Genomic DNA, 20,280 nt, shown 5'->3' with positions numbered 1-20,280 from the left:
ACAAGAGCAGGGTTAGTGTGTATACAGTGCACGTTAGCATTCAAGTGGTACGACAAACTGAACTGGAGGCACTGCTACAATAGCGAAATGATGCTTATCATGAGCGCTCATCTTATGACGTCATAAGGGTCACACGGAAAAATTACGGGACGTCATAAGTACTGGGCGAAACGCGGATGGTGAGTATCCACTGCCTCAGCCGCTTTCCTTGGCGTCTAGATTACTTCTGTGAAGATTGAGTAAAATTGGCGTGGTGAAGGTTATTGGGACAAAGCGATTCTTTTACCGAACAAAACGTGCTTTGCCTTCGTGGTCCTTTCAGAAATGAAAGTGCAAATCTATTTGTCTTGCCTCGCGCATACGACTCGTACTGACGCCTGTGTCGCACATCCAGCCTGGTTGCCTTCGAGTCATTCGAAATAATTTTAGGCGAAGCTGTACGTTTGTTGCAATCAAAATGAAGCATAAAATCACACGCTTCCTAGAACGCATTCTGGACGCACTTTGACTTGCAAAACCTTGGATGAGAGAGAATTCGGATCGGGAAATTAGAACTCAGGGTGAAGCGCTTCTTATGTCTGTCAGGCTTCTCATCCGCGGCTTGAGCGGTGAACAGAAAATGAGAATATCCCTCTCCCCCCGGCCTACCCCTTAAAAAAGCTAGCAAAATGTAGGTCTCTGCGTTCATGCGTCTAAATACTCTACAAGCCTTCGGGACATACTGCGATTATTAAACGTTGGGTCGCTTTGTAAATTATCATTCGGCGCTTTCCCTCAGTGACAACCCCTCTATGCTGCTTTCACCGGAGCGCAGGTGTGCTTGCGGTGAAGCACGCTATAAAGGCAACACTCGGTGGTGATATCGGTCCGGACAAGATGAGCTAGAGCTGTAAGAGCGTATTGCCGGAAATGCACCACCTTCCGTGTAGAATACGCCTCCTAAAGGTTGAACTGAATCAGATCTAAGAATTAAAGGGCCCACAAAGACTAGATACAACTTTGTTCAGTTTAAGAGAGCTAGGCTTTGGTGACTCACTCAGCCCCATTCCATTCACGAAAGACGCTTTAAAGCGAAGATATGTGTCACTGATGGCGGCCGACCCGTCACGAAAACGAACTGCAGGAAAGCCAACTTTGCACTGTATGTTTCACAAAACGATGATGATGATAAGCGAGAGCACACCAAGCGCCCCAAGAAATAAACGCTCCCCGAAGTCAGAGTCGAACGTGGGCCCCTCGCGTTATGAAGCCGACTTCTATCCGATTGTGCAGTTTGGAAGCAGGCACATAAAAAGGCCTGACGCAAACGTTCAAAATCCCCTTCGTCTAACGACAGCGACGGTTGAAACGCGAAGCTTTCTCGGCAAGTGACGGGAGCAAATGGCGAAAGCAAACTCAGAGCCTCAACGTTTTTAAAGTCCAAACCGTTAATGACCAAAGTCCAAATCCCAACGACACAAAGTCCAGCCCATCAATGATCAAAGTCCACAAACCCAACGACAGCGTACGAATCCTTCGCTGTAAAGCTGAGCGTTTTAATTTGTCGTTAGGCGAGCGGGCGTTTGAGCTTTTTTTAACCGAAAATAACACGCAAGGGGCATCGACAAACTCAATTATCGCGCTACGGTGGCGCAATATGAGCAGCAGTGGCGTATTACGGGAAACTATTAAAGCCGTAGTTAGCAGTGTGCAAACTTTGGTTTGGCATGCAAGCGGTACGATCAAACGGCCGCCCCACTACAACCGGCCAGTCATGCGTCTTGGCGGTGGCTTTGGTCGGCGCGGCCGAAAATCGCGCCAACAAGATTCCGTGACGTCATAGAAAATTGTCGGAAGGTGGCTGGGGAGTCGCCGCTGCTTCATCTAAGATAAGATTGGCGTCATTGTTGTCGGGACAAAGCAGTATAATGAACCATGCTTGCGTTTTGTCTTCTCGGCCTGTGTAGAGAGATTTAAGTTTAGCCCGTAGCAGCTCTGCAGTCACGCCACTGCGACCAGGTAGGCTCTGTCGCAACAGTGCTCTCCGCAGCGTCGGGTGCCCGATGGCGCACCTGCTGTTTACGCGGCAACAGTAACTATAGCACTATATTTACAACGCCCTCGCGAAGCTACCACACACGCACGCCCCTGTCGCACTCGCCGACGCAAGCGTCACACCACTGGCATTGAAACAAGGCCGGCCCACTCTTTGCTGCTTTTGCCGTCTACCCTAGGCCACCGCAGGAAGTCGGCGGGCGTCGGCAGGCATGCTTATGTTTGAGGCGGGGGAGGAGGTGCTCTTGTTGGCGCGAAATTCAAATACCTGAGCTGCTTCTCTGCGGCACGTCGTACGTTGCGAGCATGCGATTTCTCGATGTCGACCGGAGGAGAGCGGGTACTCGCGAAGGTCACGTCCGAACGAGGTTCGTCGTGCATTGAGCGACAAGCACTGCGCTTCAACGGCGTGTGACCGTTGCGCTGTGCCCCATGGCGCATGCGCCGATCGCGGGTTGCGTGCTGGTGGTCGTGTAGCCGCCCATCCAGTTGCGATCACATGTCAGGCGTGTATGAAAGCTCAAGCTCCAAAGCAATCCCTGCGTTGCTGCATCGGAGCTCAGTTTGCGTGCTGTTTGCTTGCCTGGCCTCTTGAGAGGCGCGTTCGCTTTCGTATAGCCTACATAATAGGACCCCGTCCTTCCGATGTGCGCGCCGTCTCCTTTTATTGATCCCGTGCAGTCTGTTTCCCCGCGAGGTCGGTACACGCTATAGCACGAGTGCTGTCATTACTGTAACCACCGCGTCATTTATCTGGTTGTGAACCATCCTTGTCCGTCCATCCATCCATCCATCCATCCATCCATCCATCCATCCATCCATCCATCCATCCAGAGAGAGAGAGAGAGACAGAGAGAGAGAGAGAGAGAGAGAGAGAGAGAGAGAGAGAGAGAGAGAGAGAGAGAGAGAGAGAGAGAGAGAGTTGTCTAAACCAGCGCGAAACTCTTCGTGCTTCAACCGCCGTATCGTCGCATTGCGTTTAGCTGCTGGGTGCGTTCGGAGCGCTCCGTTTATTTTTGGCCTTCAATCAAAGCTATACGCCCCTATTTGGAAGATGATCGACGGTGAAAAAAAAGCGCGGAATATGGCGAAGCTCGTTAGCATATTGCGCGCATTTGCCTCGTCCGCGTTAGTCACCGAATCGTGGACCTCGCAGATGTCGAAACGAATGACGTTTACGCGATGGAAGTAAGAGAACGATGACTGGGCGACTCGAGGTGTAGAGGACGTCGTAGCGACTGTTGCGACAGCTTGGCGTGATAGCCGGCTCTCTTAAAACGTCCCCTACCACCGGAAGGCACTGCGCCATTTTGACGTGTCTGTAGCTGTTTTGGGAAAGCCGATTACTGTTTCGAAAGCCTAAGACACGCTCAAAACTCTCCCTTACTCGCGTGACCAGTGGCCTCTTGTAGTCGGGTAAATCATCATCATAATCATCATCACGTAATCATCATCATCATCCGTACCCCCAACGTCCCCCTTTTCTTCTTCACGAGATGCGGGTGCACCTGACTACCAGCGCTGATGTGGGCGCCCAGACTGGTCTCTGCAGGCACCGCCAAAGACTAAGGAACCACATCGACTTCTGCACTCATAAATGTCGTTACTTTCGCGCCGACACGGTGCCTGTTACGCGGGGGCCCAAGCGGCTACTCTGCATATTCATCGGCAGGTGTACGTGGTTGATTGATCGGTCTCGTCTGCCCTTGCTGCTTTTGGTGGCCGCCGATTGATTGCCTTATTGCAGCCGCAGGGTCACTGACATCACTGCGAGCCTGCTTAAAAAACGATAGAGTGAGTCGCGCTCCGGCCTGGAAGTTGTCCAGTGTCGTGTCACGTGGGTAGGTTGTATTGGCTCTGCTTCCACTCTGTGAAGCGATTTTCACCTTTTCTGTGTATAACTAACCCCCTCGCACCCTATCAATAAACGAAGAAAAACACCCTTCGAAAGGCCGCAATTACGGTAGAACACCGTTCAAAGGGTGTATTTTTATGTTTTTGCTAGGGTGCAGGGGCGCTATAAACGACAAAACGCCCTAGAGGGTGTATTCTTCAGTTTTTCATGCTAGGTTGTAATGGTGTTGGTTATATACAGTGATTTACACACTTAACCCTTTCGACCCTGGTGGTGTCGATTGACGCCACCACTTTTAAGTTCCCATGGCGCATAGAGAACGAAACCGAAACTGCTAGTTTTCTAGGGAATTGTTCTTTGCCTGTTGCGAATTGATATCACCGTTGTTGCGTTTTAGTGAGAGCTGGACCCGACAAAGGAGCAGCTCCCGTGAAGACAGCCTTATGGCATTGAGGCTAAAAAAATGTCGGTCCCAGTTTTATTGCGAAGCGTGTGAGCCTAAAAATATGCCCACCACGAAGCTCATGTTTTGATTGATTGATTGTAGGGTTTAACGCGCCGACGCAACGCAGACGATGACGTGCGCCGTAGTGGAGGGCTCCGGATTAATTCTGACCACCTGGGGATCTTTAACGTGCGCCGAAATCTCGAACACGCGGGCGTTTTTGCTTTTCGCCTCCATCAGAAAAGCGGCCGCCGCGGCCGGGAATCGAACCTGCGACCTCGTGCTCAGCAGCACAACGCCTTAGCCACTGAGCCACCGCGGCGGGTTTAAGCTAATTTTTTTCTTTTTGTTGGCAGGCTCTTGCGGTCATAAAATTTAGTAAAACATGCAAAAAGGTGTTTCTGCTCAGCGTAATTTTTTTCAAATTGACAGGTGTCCTAATTGATTGCCTCATTAATAAATCAGTTAACACTTGCAGCGCCAGCTCTATTTTTTTGTGGGCCTATTGGACCGTAAAATCTAAGAAAGCAGGCGGGAAACTTTGTTTTGCCTGAAATGAAAAAAAAAAAAATCAGGGCTTAAAGGGTTAAAGATGGGAATCGCTTTACGGTGCGAATCGCAGAGATAGAGAGAAGTGTGTGCAAGAGTGTAAGTGGCGTGAAACTGCGTTCTTCGCACAACGGAGGGCGGCTTTAATCACCGTACGACGGCCCCGTCTCTCTCTCTCTCGCAGGGTGCACAGCTTCGCATCGGACACGCGCGTCCGCCTTCCCTCCCTGAGCGGAGGCACAGCGGGGGGCAGGCGCAGACCTCAGCCGGCGGGGGGCAGCAGCAGCGGCAGCAGCAGCAGTGGCGGCGGGGGCATCGTCGCTTGCCGCCAGCATTCTTCCTCCTCGGCCGCCCACAGGGCTGGACAGCAGTCCTCGTCGCAGGCCCGACAAGGAAGCAACGAGAGCCTCGGTACGCTCCCGGAGTTCTTGCGTACCAATTCCGCGAGTTCGCTTCTCGGATGGTGACACTGCCCTGCTGAGAAGCCCTTATAGGGGCCGTGAAGACGAAACACAACTTTGTTTAAATCGAAACAAGCAGGTTTGAGTGCCTAGCTCAGCGCGATTTCATTCACAAAACACGTTTGTTCACCGAAAAGACGCAAGAAATTCATATTTCGCGCTATTGTGACGTGTATGGGCAGGAGTGTCGTCACGTGGGACAGCACTAAAAAGCGTAGTTTGATATCAGTGTGTCAACTGCACGTTTGCATTCAATCGAGTGACGCGATCAAATGGAGGCCCAATCGTCCAGCTATGCCTCTTAGCGATGGTTTAGTTCGGCGGCCGCCAGTCGCATAAACAAGATTCTGTGACGTCATAGAAAGTGTTGCCGGGGAGCGGCTAGGCAGTCGCCACAGCCTTCTGTAACATCTCCATTATTTGATCGAAGTTTGGGATTTAATTGGCATCATTTTTATCGGGACAAAGGAGCCTTTCTAATGAATCAAACTTGTATTTTGTCTTCGTGGCCCATTTAAAGGGATGACAGGGACACCAATTTTCTGGCAAACTTGTAAGAAGTAGTTGAGATGTTTAAAACATGAAGCGGTGGTGACTTTTGTGCCACTTTCCAAAGATTGCTCTATGACGTCACGGGATCTCGTTTGTCTGATTGCTGGCTGCCGACGTATAAGCTGTAGTCAACATCCTGCCGGCAGATGGCACCTCAATCGGAAATTCCAGAAACATAAGGGGGAGTCGGGGGGTACCGGATCACTATGCACGCATGCTCTGTATGGGAAGTTTCGCTAGCAGTTCAGAGGTTCAGGACTGCTACCAGCAGAGTCGACGCTCGTCAACGAAGCGTCGGTAAGACAGCCGCGAAGTTTGTCAGGATTCGCAATCGCATTAACGAAAGTTGAGTTGAGTTGAATGCCGGCCGTATGAGCGCTGTCACTGTGAACAAACCGATCGAAAGACGTTCGTAACCTGCGTGTTGTGCAACCGGTCCGCTTTTTGTGCGTGCGCATGTATGTTGTTGCGTAACTGTGGCGCGTGTGCGTGGCGTGCGTGTTTTCGTCGCAGGCGGCGGAGCCGTCGTCTCCTCGGCGCCAGTGGGCAGCCGGAGCCGGCAGACCTCGGGCAGCTTCTCGGACAGCTCTCACTCCTCCTTCGAGCAGAAGGTGTTCGCCAAGAGCAACAGCCGGGACCAGCCCGTCAGGGACGAACGGTACGCATGCGCGCTACATGTGCACGGGGAACGCATTTCTGGGGCCCTACTCTCGATGTACTAAATTCACAGTGAACTGTGAATTCGCCGGAAGTCATTTCTGATTGGCCTTCAGTTTTGTTTCCGGTTGACGAGTCGGTTGCGTGTGCTGGCGTCGTTTTGACGTTTACTGGCACGAGTTCTAAAGTTTGCCTTCTTTCTCTTGACTGAAAGCGCACAATTCTTGGCCGGCAATGCAAAACTAGACGCAATGCAGCGGACATGACAATGTAGGCCTGTCCTTACTATTCAGCAAAAATACATCTAGTAATACACGCCCTCTCTGTGATTGGCTGAGAAGGCGTGACGTAATTTAAACAGTTGGCGGGGGGTGTTCCTCACACAATGGCAACTTCAGCCTTCGCGAAAGTGATGTGATGTTACGTGAGAGCTTGAAAATGGCGGCTGCCATCGCTGTGAAATAGGGCAAAAAATTTCACCGACTGGCTTTTTTACGGGGCCGTACGGGTGGCTGTTGTCGTACAAGAGCTCCCTGCCCTCAGGAAGGCTCACCACTGTACAGGTGCCGTCACAAGTAATTGGAACAAGGATTTGTGAATATCGCAAAATATTTGTCGTCTTACTGGCTTCGTGACAGCTGTTACCGGCCTACAGGAAGCTTTTTCTGTTGAAGAGGACTCCTTTAAACGCACACCAATGCAGCCGGGCAGTTTCCGGAAGAAGTCCCCGTATATTTACGAGGCCGTGTTCTAGTTACTTTTGTCGGCGCCTGAACACCTTGGAAGAAGGAGAGGAAGCAAGGAACTTTACAGCGGAGCTTGCTGTTATAGGCTATAAGTTCTGACCAAAACTGCGTGCGTCGACAAGGTGCGTAGAAAGAAGTCGCGTCGACAAAATTAGATATTCTGTAGCGTTCTTCCACTCGAGCCTCCAGTTGTGAGGAGATCCTTGAAAGCGATTTTCTCGTGTAAAAGCATTTCCGTATCCCCCACTCAGCCTTCTCGAGGAAACACGTGGAGTAGAGGACAGACCCAGAATACGGCCATACACATTGCGGCAAAGCCAACTTTCTGGTGGAATGCTCTGTAGCTCTCCATCTAATGTCGGTATATTTAAAAAAAAATTCCCTGAAATAGGCCTCTAGGGCGACTCTATCGTTGCGCTTGGTTTCATTTACTTGACATTATTAGTTCGCGGTGGAGTCGTAAACGTTATTGAAGTCCCGTAACGAGGCGTTTTCTGGGTTTGTACCTGGAATGATGGAGCTTTCGCTCCAATAATCGTAGTTTGAGCCATCATGCGTTTGCGTCCGCCTGTGCATCCCGTGTGAACAGGCTGTCCTAGTGTCATTAAATAAGCTACGCTGAATAGTACCGCCACTTCGTGCACCCGGAAGCGTCTGGGGGCCATTTTGTTTCTGGCTTGCAGTGTTGCCGTCTCTCCCAACAAAACCGCCGCCGGTTTTGACGGGCAGAGTGACCGGACGCTCTAGCGCCCGCGCGTCAGAAAGAAAGAGGAGAGAGGAGCCCAGAAACAAAATATACGTACATATATTTTACATATATGCATATAAGCGTACATGTATTTAAGCGTACATATATTTTTTTTACTTTGCATATTTTTCTTATCACAATAGAATTGCGATACTTTGGTGTGATTTGTGTTTATTACTGTAACAGCTGTACAGCATGCATATTTGCCGTCTGCTACTGGACGTTTGAATTGGGTTGACGGGCTTGTCAAGCTGCTTCTATGCAGCTTTTATCGTCAGCCTTGCGATGTAATAACGATAAATTGAAATAAAAAATACCTCACCTAAAAAAATGGCTGCGCCCGTATGTAAACAAATATCACGTGGCGCCTGCCGACCGACCAATGAAAATCCTGGCGGCAAACAACAATGAGAGAAAAGAGTGCCGATACTCTAAAAGCCTTTATTTAGTGACGCTAGGCTGTCCCTTGGAACATACGAGGAAAATGTGGTGTAACTAGCGTCGTTGCGCCATGTCACACGATAGAATGCAGCAGTCGGATCAAATAGCAACTTGGTGCACTTGGAACTGCGTTGGCATTCCTGATTAGAAAAGTGCGGCGCCATTTTATGTAATTTACGTTATTTCCGGCGCATACGCCGTGCTTCGTCGCGTCTTGCTTCAGAATCAACACTGCCTAGGCAAAGGTGAAGTACTCCGCATTGAGTCGCCATAGTCGGTTAGCCAATGTACGCCGTCTCCGAATTCTTAATCTCTAAGGCGAGATAAATTTTCAGTAAGTTGTGACAGAACAGGCAATTTATTTAACGGAGGAACGGGGCCGGAGAAGCGATGCTGGTGCTTCCCCTGACGTAGGGGGTGTTGGCTGCAAGAGCGGCGCGCGTTTTTTTCCTGCTCGTGATAACACGTCGAGCGTGCCGGAGCAGCGACACGAGTGCGCGCTCGGCCAGCTATGGCGATTAGCCCAGTTTTTGTCCAGAAAAAATATTCTGAGTCCGCATCAAATTGGCTTCCGTCCGGGATGCTCCATTTGGTCCGCCCATGTTGACCTGGAGAGCCGTATCCAGCTTGCGCGCAGAAACAAACAGGTATGCGCACTCGTCACTCTGGATGTTGCTAAAGCGTATGACAGCGTGGAATATAGCGTACTGCTAGCCAAACTTAAGGAATGTGGGGTACCCAAGTACATTCTTTCATGGATCCAACAATTTTTAATTGGACGCAAGTTCTTTTGTTCGAAAAATGGCTTTAAATCATCGACTTTATATCAGACAAGGGGCGTCCCCCAAGGTTCGGTGCTTTCCCCCATCCTATTTAATGTACTAATGAGCTCAATTCCAATAAATCAGGAGGTCTGTACTTATGTTTACGCTGACGACATAGCCTTTTTCTCTGCTGCCCAGGACATTCATGTTCTTTATGAGATGCTACAGGCATATTTGGTTTCCATCGAAAGGTGGTTAACATACATAAATTTGAAACTTAACGTCAATAAGTGCGCTGTCATTGTTTTTCCGGTATCTGCTCCAGTTACCCTCTGCCTGACGTATCGGGAGGCGACTATTCCTCAGGTGGCGTCTTTGAAGTATTTGGGTGTAATATATGATCAGACAATGGACTGGCGCCCTCATATAAACCATATTGCGACCAAAGGGGAGCGGGCACTTGGACTGTTGAGGAGACTCAGCAATAGGTCTTTTGGAATGAGAAGGGACACTTTACTTTTTATTTACAGGGGGTACATGCGTCCCATTTTAGAGTTTGGCTGCGCCCTCTTTTCTGGTTCACCAGCTTACAAACTTAGAAAGCTTATTATATTGGAGCATCGTGCACTGAGATTGTGCCTCGGCCTCCCAAGGTGCGTGGCCAATAATATCCTGTATTTGGAGGCCCGCATTCCACGCCTGGAGTCTCGGTTCCGGCTACTAACAGCACTGACGGTTATGAGGATTTTTGAATCTCCACAGAGCAGATATTTTTCATTGATGGTTGCTCAGCCAGCACTCTTTTTCAGCTCTTGGTGGCCTCGGTACATTCGACCACAGTGTGTTTATGCCCAGACGTTACTTTCACCATTGAGTATCAATATTCCCACAGTACTGACAATGCCCTGTGACGTTCCTCCTGCGCTTTTAACTTTCCATAATATTTTCCCCAGCAACGCTAAAATGCTTACTTCGCGATTTTTAACAGGAATACTCCACGACCATTTGGCAAGCTTTAAGGATTATGCAATAGTTGCAACAGATGCATCCCAGCGTGAGGAGCGAGCAGGTGTGGGAATTTTTAGTCCACACCTTAACTGGTCAGTCTCGCTGCGTTTGCCTGACTACACACCAATATTTCAAGCCGAATTCCTTGCGATAGTTCTGGCCTTAAAAGACGTACCTCCGCAGTACTTTAACGTAGCAATAATTACTGACTCTTTATCGGTTTGTTCAGCTCTTTCTTCATCCGAAAATTCCGCTCTTATTCGTACATTCAACTCCCTTGTGCCTTCCCATTTGCGCGACATCTGCCTCATTTGGGTTCCAGGTCACAAAGGGTTACAGCTTAATGAACAGGCGGATTCCTTGGCGCGATCGTCGTTAGATGGCCCTCCAGTTGACCTATGCCCTATTCCCTTCATTGTAGCAGGAGCAAGGTTTCGTACCTACCAACGCCTAGCAGGAGCGCAGGAAGGAATCATCACTAATTTTGAAGATTATGTACATTTAAAACATAATTGGAATACCCGGTTTTGTGAATCTCGACAATGCGAAGTCACAATGACTACCTTCAGATGCCGAGTCCCCCAACTCAACTTTTATATGCACCGGGCTGGTCTAGCCTCCTCCTCCCGATGTGCTGTCTGCGGTGATCAGGAGACTTTAGAGCACTTTCTATTGCATTGCCGCGGTTTTGCTATGATGAGGCAACGTCATCTTGCCACGCCATTACGACGAATTGGCCTGCCTATTTCCATGCCCGTTCTACTATCTTTTGGGGCCACATCACTGGGATATTGTCACCGAGGGGTGGCTGCAGCCATTCATGCATACGTTTCCGAGTCCAGGCGCCTGCCCTGTTAGCGTTGATTCTGGCGTGTATTTTTTCCGCTCCAAAAAGCTCAGTTCTAATAAAAAATCCACCTATAACTTTCAACCAATTCCATTTTTTCTCTTTCTGCGTATAAATAGAGAGGTGTATTAGTTTCCGGTGTTTTAAGCGGGCGCATTAGCCCTTCTCACGCCCGATTCCTGGCCAATCCCCCACGTGGGTACGAGCCATATCGCCAGGAACAACAACAACAACAACAACAATGGCGGGGTCGACGCACGCTGTCAAAAACAATGTCACCACGGTCAGCGCAGATTCCAAGCCACCTGGAAGCCGGTCGGTCTCGGAACGCGCCTTGAAAGGGGCGCTTTCCATACAGTTTATAATATATACTAGAGGGAAGTCTGTCGCTGCAGTCGTGGTATAGTGAACTAGAATACTTGGGCGACGTTCCTCGGCTATATATATACTTGGCTTAGCTAGTCATATGGCTTCTTTTGTCTTGAATACAAAATCAACAAATGAGTATGGTCCCTAAAAATATTTCTAGGGACCATAAAATAAGGGTAACATCTTTTTTTTCTGGTTCATCATGCATGAAGCTTGAATTTTATAATAGTAAAACAAGTTTGATGAACCTTCTACCGTAATATCGTTGCTTTTTTGCAGCCAGAGCCAACTTTTCAGCCTGTTCATGAGCCATTGCTAGGAAAAGTGGAATGTGCCTGCCCGGTACACGACGGAACGCTCGCCGAAGCGCGGCTCCCGTAGACAGTGGTGCCAGATTTCCCTCTAGTGTATATTAGTAAGAAACTCTATGGCGCTTTCCGCGAAACCGTAGGCCCCTTCGATTTGTCATTTTGCACTGGCCAGAACTGCTCCAGGGCAGCCCAAGGCAGTCCCGGACTGCTCCAGGGCATTCCCGGACTGCTCCGGACTGCTCGGAACTGTTTTGGGGTGGAGAAAAATTGGGAGCCGTTCCACCTTGTGAAGCTGGATGTCCAGCGAAGCTGTGCACATCGCACACATTGTTACAGAATATGCACGTGTTTTTTATCATCATGCGGTAATGATAGTGAGTATGGCATTGGGATTACGTAATAAAACTTCGAGAGACTGGAGTTCTATTCTACCACACAAACATATATTCCCTCCCGCAGTGGCACATTTGTTTCGGCAGCAGGCGAAAATTCGGTAACGTCTACAACTTAACAGTGAACGAACTAATTATGACAAGTAGATTCGACTCGGCGTAATGACAGGGTCGTCCTAGCGGCCAATGGTCGGGCAGTTTTCGTTGGGAAAGTTTCGATAAAACAAGAGTTACCGCCGTTTTCCGTAACCATTCTTGCTGCCGTGAATCACCCCGTAGTGGCGGCGGGCGGGAACGTTGTAACGCTTACAATTTCAGTGTGATCCTCCTAATTTTGACAAGTAGCCGAAACTCGGCGTTATGGCAGAGTCATCTCAGCGGCCAAGTTTTGCACATTTCTTTTGTTAAAAAAAAGTTTCGATAAAGCGAGAGTTACAGCCGTTTTTCGCCGAGAATTTGCCACAACGTTGGCTTTTCCATCCAAGATTTGTTGACGGACACGGAAAATCTACGGCACCCTATAGTTTGACCGTTATAAAAGAGACCACATGCTCCTCGCGAAGCTTCGAACGACGTATAGTGGCCTGTGCGAAGACGTCTGCGACTCGCTAATGGCGAAATACATCGGCTCGTGCTAGGAGTGTCACAGCTCCCTGACAGCGGTACGACAAACTTGCCCTACGGCAGGTGCGTTGCCGTGAGGTCTGCGTACTACCATACCTTATCCGAATGTCAAATGGGATATTTGCGGTTCCGCTACATGCCTTTTTTAGGCGAAATCCTCTAATGTCTCTCCCTTCAACATCCTTGATCTTACCATCGTATGAAAAATGCTAATTCGAAAGAAAACAAAAAGCGCTCCGTAGCACGAGGCATTCCATAGCGCGAAAAGGGGCGTCCAACGCGTCGGGAAAACGCAGCCAAGCAAGCGAACATACAACCGGCGGAGCCATTTGAGCTGATAAAATTTAGGCGTAAAAGTATTGATGACAAAGCATATTTGTAGGGACGTCAAAAAAAAAAAAAAGGGGTTGTCGCTAAAATAGTCACACCGGGAGAGGAAGAGATAGAGAGAGAGAGAGAGAGAGAAACTTTATTGTACAATGCAGTTAAGAGGGCGGGGTGGCCGGTGGCATGCACCTGGCGGCGACCGCGGTGGCTCGGTTCACCAGGGAGATTTAGATCCCCGGATCCGAGCTACCCAGCGCCCCCTCCCACTGCTCGTCACACGCTATGAAGGGGAAGGGATCATTAGGACATGCCAACATGGAGTGCGGCACGGTGGCTAGAGCACCGCACGAAGGACAGTTGGGGGAGGGAAATAGTGTGGGGAAAGTTACGTCGGCGGTGGACGGACGCGAATGTTGAAAAAGAACGTGAAACAAGTAAACCGCGTGGTCTGTCTTCAACGCACTGCCGCATGCAGACTTTCGCCTTCTAGGGGTAACGTATACGAACCCTGTGAATTTTTCGATACGTCACCTTTCGTTGCGTCACGTCACTTTCTACATTTACCACGGAGATTCCACGCAGCAGTAAGAATACCCTGCCCTGCATATATGAAACGTTTTCAACTATGCGGCAGCGGCGAACAGTGATGGAAGAACGAGCACAAGTTCTGTCTCCCGTGTTACTTTCTCATTGAAAATTCATAGCCGTCGTGCACTTGGTGCTTGTTCCCTATTCCGCCTCCCCTTTCTTTCTTTCTTTCTTTCTTCATTGTCTCGCAGTGTCTTCAGGTTGAAGGTGCATGCGTCGTGTTTCAAGCCCGTATACTGTGTCAGTTTCGTATGCCGTTACGCGAGGCCTCGCCTGTCACCGGTCTTATTATATGCGTACGTTTTGCGGTGACGCAATGTAGACTCCTTGCGCACGGTTTCAGAGAGAGAGAGAGAGAGAGAGAGAGAGAGAGAGAGAGAGAGAGGCAGGCTTACAAGAAAGCATCTGCTGTGTCCTTGCGCGTTCTATGATATTGTCGCGAACCGGGCCTTTTGACTTGTTTACTCATATTTTGTTACTGGCGCATGTTTTAAGCGAAGCGCGCGAATTCTTTCGTATGCCGCACCGGTAATCTCGTTTTGATAGGACAAAGTTGTTGCTTCGCGGTCACTATCCTAGAGTGTTCTTGCTTAGTCGAAGCTGTTTCCGATCTAAATCGAAATTTCCAGTAGCTAGAGCCCTCTGGATAGATAAATGCGTGCAACGCCGCGGCATTCGATTCGCCGACGTTCGTCCGTGCACGTCACTTTGCTGACTGCTTCTTTGACGCTTGTCCTTTCAGTGAGTTCATTGTGAAACACAAGTTTTCTCCAATAAACATTATTCTTCAAGGTACCCTGCGTCATCCTTGGCTGCGTGACATATCTTCTTTTTTTGTTCTCCACTAACCCTTTCACCCGTCGCACTACCCGTACACTTATCGGAGTGCCGAGGTGTCCGAATAATAGTGTGGTACCCTTTGACCGCGCTGCCTGTGCTCTTGGTTATGCTACCGGTACTTCCTCATAATCAGCACAATATCGTCGGTGGTAGCTCCGATGACATCGACATTATCATCATACTCATCATCACCGCTTAGGTCGTTCCTTCTCCGGAGTGTCAGATTATACAGGGTGTTGCGACGATAATTGGAACACTTTAAAATTTTTTCCTGAGCGAACCGCCGCTCTGTTCGCGCTCAAACTTGCCACGAAGGTCGCATTTTGTGGTCTATTGGGTTTGATACCGGGAACAACGATGGTACTTACGTGGTTATTCTGAAAATAAATAAAAACGACTTTCGCCTATGGGAAAATGGCGGCTGATTTGGACGTACGAGCCAGCGCAAATTGTTGGAACGACGGAACCACCTGGGGTATGCAAAGCGAAACGCACGTTCGGGATTCACAGCCAAATGGTGCAGCGGACGATCAGAAAATGCACCTTGGAATGAGCTAGCAGACGATCAAAAAGCCCGGTTTTCGGGCTCGCACGTCCGAATCAGCCGCCATTTCCCATGCATAGGCGAAAATCGTTTTTATTTATTTTCAGGATGCACAGGTAAGTACCGTCGTTGTTCCCGGTGTCAAACAACAAAATAGGCCACAAAATGCGACCTTCGTGTGAAGTTTGAGCGCGAACAGAGTGGCGGTTCGCTCAGGAAATTTTTTTGAAGTGTTCCAATTATCGTCGCAACACCCTGTATAAATCGTGCTTCAACCATCGTCTCTCAATAGTTCGGTACAGAATTTTACGCCGCTTTGGTCACACAACGTAGTCCCAGGACGTTAATCTAAATGTCCGAAGGGGTCGCTTGGCCTTGTGCGATAAGTTCTGCGCCGTTCGAGACTTGGCTAGAGTGGAGCGTCGCCCAGTTTGGCGCGAGACGCTCGGTCGCGTTCCATCGCGTGCCAACGTTCCGTATAACGGGACGACAGTTGCGATGACTAATAACCGCCTCGCATCGTCGGGGCGCCGCCATAAATGCATTTACGGCGAATGTATTTATAGCGAATGCGGTTGGCTAGCTGCTCCGTCGTCTCGCGAGGTGTCGGACGCTTTTGTTTGGTCGCTCCCTTTGTTTTGCTTCCGGGAGAGCACAGACAACTCGGAAGAACTCAGCTGTGTGAGTCACGCGGACGACAACTCCGTGGTCCGCACTCTGTATACTGTCTCTTTAGATAGGTCGTCTGCTACGGCTGCCAAGGCTCGCTCGCCGACCCTGGGACTGCGATAGACAAGTTGTGTTTCGGGGAATGAATTCTACCTGTCTACTCATCCGCTCCCGCGCTCTACTTCGAGCCAACCTTTTTTTGTGTGTTTGTTTTTGTTCCCTTGCCAATCTGATTCGCGTGGAACTGATTCTAAGAATAGTAACCAACGCAGCAGGTGTTTTCTCTGGCGCCTCCGCGCTCTTGGGCAGGATGTGACTCAAAAAGGAATGTGAAGTGTCGGATGAATTATTGTGTATTCGGGGATTTTATTGACTTGTACGCTCAAAACAACGTTTATTTCGTTCTTTTTTCGAATCGGCGTTCCACGTGCATCGCCTGTGACGGTAACTTTTTAGAAACAGCCCGCCGCGACGACCCCGGGCGACGCTATCTGCTGCCTGCAGAGCTCTTTGCGCATGCGCTGTCAAAAAGAGAAAGATGAACATTTCTGGGACGCTTACTCAGCGCGTGAGGTGAGTTACTGCAGTAGTTTCTTTTCACAGACGACGTCAGCGGCAAGCTTCGTAAGCGACTGTGCGTCGTTCCCGTAGGACCGATGTACTATACCGTAAACGCGCGAGTATACGCATCGTTGAGGCCGCACATATATACTGACCCTTCCTATCAAGCGTCAAATGTGTATCAGGAAGACTGGGCTTGGCTGACGTTTCGTATACATTTTATTGCATACGCAGCAGAAAACCGTTTTCCGAATTCTCGCGCTTTCATCTTTCCCTTTCTTAGAAAAACGAAGCACTGTGGAGACTCGATCGCGTTGTGTCCCTTGTCGCCGGAAGTGGCCGATTGTCGAGCCTTAGTTTAAGCTCTTCCAAAAATGGCGCGAACATCGCATCGTTGCTCTCATAGGCGTGTCCAGGTTAAAAGGACACGGAGAAGAGTTGTAAAGATTGTCCAGCCACTTTGCCAAACTTAAGTCTAGAACGTGCAGGTCAGGTTATGATTGAATTCGCCTGTATTTATTATCTTTTTTTTTTTTTTCACCGGGGAACGCGCGTCCAGAATCGCCGTTTCCCACTCGTCAGATTATTCAATGACGTCTGCTATCAATCAATCAATCAATCAATCAATCAATCAATCAATCAATCAATCAATCAATCAATCAATCAATCAATCAATCAATCGATCAATTTTATTAGTTTCTTAGAATCATGCATGGGTGTTATATACAGAAAGAGTTCCCAAGGTCAGAGGCTAACGGGACCTCCTACAGACCAGGCACTGTTACGACTGGAGGGCAGAATTGAGCGCATTAATTGCGAGCTCATTTACCCTCTCGAAACCTTCCGTAAAAAATTCAAAATGTTAACGTCAGGGAACATAAATAGTTCGAAGGCTGAGTTAACGCCAAAGCCTCGCTTCCAACCGTTGCTGTGTCACTGCATTAGTTCGGAAGGTGGCCGCGAGAGGCGCTAGGTGTTTCCATTCGCTCGAGCTTTACTAATGGCATAGCGAGCGCCGATTTAATTGACGCAACCAACGGGATAATCCAACTGCTCATGCGCAATGCACCCCAAGATATTATCAAGGCTTAATTCTTTTTTTATTGCGGAAGTTTGCTATTCAGCATAAGGGGAAATTAAATGTACAGATACACCCCGGATTCCCGAAGGAATCGGAGCAGGGGGCCATGATGTGGTCCTTGTATCCACGCCATGAAGTCTGGCGGACGTCCGGGGCGCGGGCCGCAGGTGGCGATGTGCGCAGCGCGTAGGCTTCGCAGAGCAGGGCAACTCCACACCAGGTGCTCTGCTGTAGCCTGGTCAACTGGAGCGGGGCAAAAGGGGCAGGTGGAGTTGAACGGGGCATGGAATTGAAGTGGCCAGGACCTCGTCACAGCTGGCGTGAGGGTGACTCCCAGACGAAGACGTCTGAGCAGGACCTCACCTTGGCGAGACAACCCGCCAGGGAGATCTGTACCGCGCGAGGGTATGAGAGCGCGCGCGGTGCGCCGTAGACGTTCTTTTGCACTGGCAAGACGAACAGCGTTTGACGAAGGTGCAAGAGGAGCTGGATAGTGCACACGCACGGGGTGTGTTCCGGCATCTGCAGCCTGCATTGCGGGGTGGCTGTTCCGTTGGAGCCATGACACGCGCACACGACACGGATAAGTGTCCATTATCCCCTGGATTTCTAGCAGAAGTTCGTTGGAAGTTCGTGAGAGTTTTACGAAGCTCTCGAACAGCTGCCGACGAATCAGTGTAAATTGTACACTGTGGTAAAGCGTGGTTGATTAGCAACGATGTGTGTAGCAGAGCATCCCGCACTATTAAGAAATGAGAAAGGTCTTCCGCTGTTATAGGTGAGCGCAGAGCACAGACCAAGAATGTGTTGTTCTTACTCCGTTGCGCAGAGTTAGATAATTTTGAGAGCGCAGCCACGAGTTAAAGCCGGACAAACTCGCTCTTCAGAGTTCATTGAAAGCCTCCCTCCCGTCAGGGGCAGTGACGAAGCGTCTGTGCGGAAATTGTCGAAGCTACGCATGACGGGCGTCTTGCGGCGTTCTGCGAAAGTGCCGGACGACGCTTGCTCGCACGCGATAACGCGAATTAGAACACTGCGTACGCGTGGGCGGCATCACTTCTATTGGCGACTGCGAGTTCCGCGCAACGACCATAAGGGACTAAAGGCGCCCGCAACGCGCGACGCTTGTTCGCCGCCCCCGCAATAGTAGTGACCTTTCACGCAAGCACTTTCCCCTCGCCGCGAAGATTCATTGCGCGGGACCCTTACGTCCTTAAGCTGTGCGTGTGTGCCGACCTGACGTTCAAGGAAACCGTCACGGAGCGAAGCGCTGTCGCCTTCGAGGAGGAAGTCATGCTTTGGGTGCGAGGGCGGCACTTATAACGCGGTCGTCTGCGACTGCACGACGAGAAAACACCCGCGCAAGCTCTCTGTGGAGAAAAAACGGGCCCCAAGTAACCGAAGCCACGTTATCCGGAACAGAAGCCGAATTCGCTCCAGGAGTGACATTTTGCGGAAACCGTTCAGTCCCCCCCCCCCCCTCCCCCCTTTTTTTGCAGTACGGATAGAAAAAAAAATTGGCGAAAACAGCGCGCATTTGAGGTCGTATGTCGGGTCCACGCCAGTATACCGCGGATAAAGAGCGAAGAACGCAGCTTAACGAGCGAACAGACAAGCGGCGAAATTCTCCACCGTCGTCAGCCCTCCCAGTCAGTGCAGCAACGGAGGGAGCGAGAAGCGGCGCAACTCGTAGGAGGCAGATCGAAGCCATTCGAAGGCGCTTAGGCGGGTCGCAAAGCAAAGTGTCTCGAGCAGCAAGACTACAAGGTAAAACTCGCTTTTAGCTGACAGTTTTTCACGGTCAGCTAAAACTCTCTTAGCTGACCGTTTCTCACGGTCCGCTCCGCTCCGATAGCAAGCGGGAGCGCCATTGCGCATGCGTGGCGCGTTTGGCCGCGACCGGCATTGGATCAGGTTGCGCTGAGCCTACCGGCGATACCGGAGCGGAACGTCGTAAACGGTTAGCTAAAACTCTATTACACTGAATGCGCCGTTGTTCCTTCTTTCTGAACCGGTGGACCTTGAAGGCGCGAGATCCAATCCTCTGCTAGTTTCGATCTATGCTTGGCATTCAAGGTTCGCGCGCACCATGCACGCACTGTTGACCTTGATGTGCATGTTTGACGTTGAAAGCTGCACTTCGAGCGCGCGGCTCGTGGCGTCGAAGGAGGCCCCGTCGCGTGACATCGTGCCACGTGAAGCCGCCTTTAGATGTTGGAAGACCTTGTGCACCTTACACGTGACGATTTTGCGAAACGTGTAGAGAGAGCGCCGCCTAACTGGGGCTCCGTGTTTTCGGAGTCCATTTTTCCCGAAATTGGGTGCTTATAGGAGTTGCAATGATGCGAGGAGGTCGGGCGCATAGGAGGAAAGAAAGGGAGCAATAGGGACGATGCCAGACCGAGTATCGAATTTTTGAGCCGATAATGGACGCTGGCAGATTGATGACGTAAAATGGAACGAACCAAACGCTGCGAGACGGTGGGACATGGCCTGCCTCCTTATCAGATATATATATATATATATATATATATATATATATATATATATATATATATATATATATATATATATATATAGTGCCCCATGCGACCGCATTCATGGTCGTGGGTGCCGCCTTCTAAAAAATAATGACGCACAGAGAGATAGAAGTGCGCTTTGAAGAGAACTACTTTCGACAGCACGGCACGGTTGAAGGCATCCTCGGGCAAGCGAAATGAAATATAAATAAAAATAATTGAAACGTAAAGTTGAGCGACGGGTGCGGAAGGTTTTTGCGCTGATTCGGTTCTCGCTACGTTCCGCTGACTTGCCTTGAAAGCTCGTGCCCCTCCGCTACCCAACCTCCTTCCTCGGTAGATGTTTAC

General features: G+C 49.8%; 1 protein-coding gene across 2 annotated transcripts in view; it reads left to right on the top strand.

Annotated features, from left to right (window-relative positions):
• Positions 1-20,280, top strand: part of LOC144158889 (CDK5 and ABL1 enzyme substrate 2) — a 100,857-nt gene that overhangs the window by 48,720 nt on the left and 31,857 nt on the right. For both annotated transcript variants that reach the window (XM_077690072.1, XM_077690073.1), the window contains 2 exons: positions 5,068-5,294; positions 6,410-6,554. In XM_077690072.1, the coding sequence (XP_077546198.1) occupies positions 5,068-5,294; positions 6,410-6,554 (372 nt within the window). The remainder of the gene's footprint in view (positions 1-5,067; positions 5,295-6,409; positions 6,555-20,280) is intronic.

This window comes from Haemaphysalis longicornis, unplaced genomic scaffold (genome assembly GCF_048455015.1).
Source record: "Haemaphysalis longicornis isolate Haplotype H1 unplaced genomic scaffold, Haemaphysalis longicornis Haplotype H1 scaffold_10, whole genome shotgun sequence".
Classification (NCBI taxonomy): domain Eukaryota; kingdom Metazoa; phylum Arthropoda; class Arachnida; order Ixodida; family Ixodidae; genus Haemaphysalis; species Haemaphysalis longicornis.
Note: the sequence above shows the minus strand (reverse complement) of the source record. Positions and strands in the feature narration are given on the sequence as shown.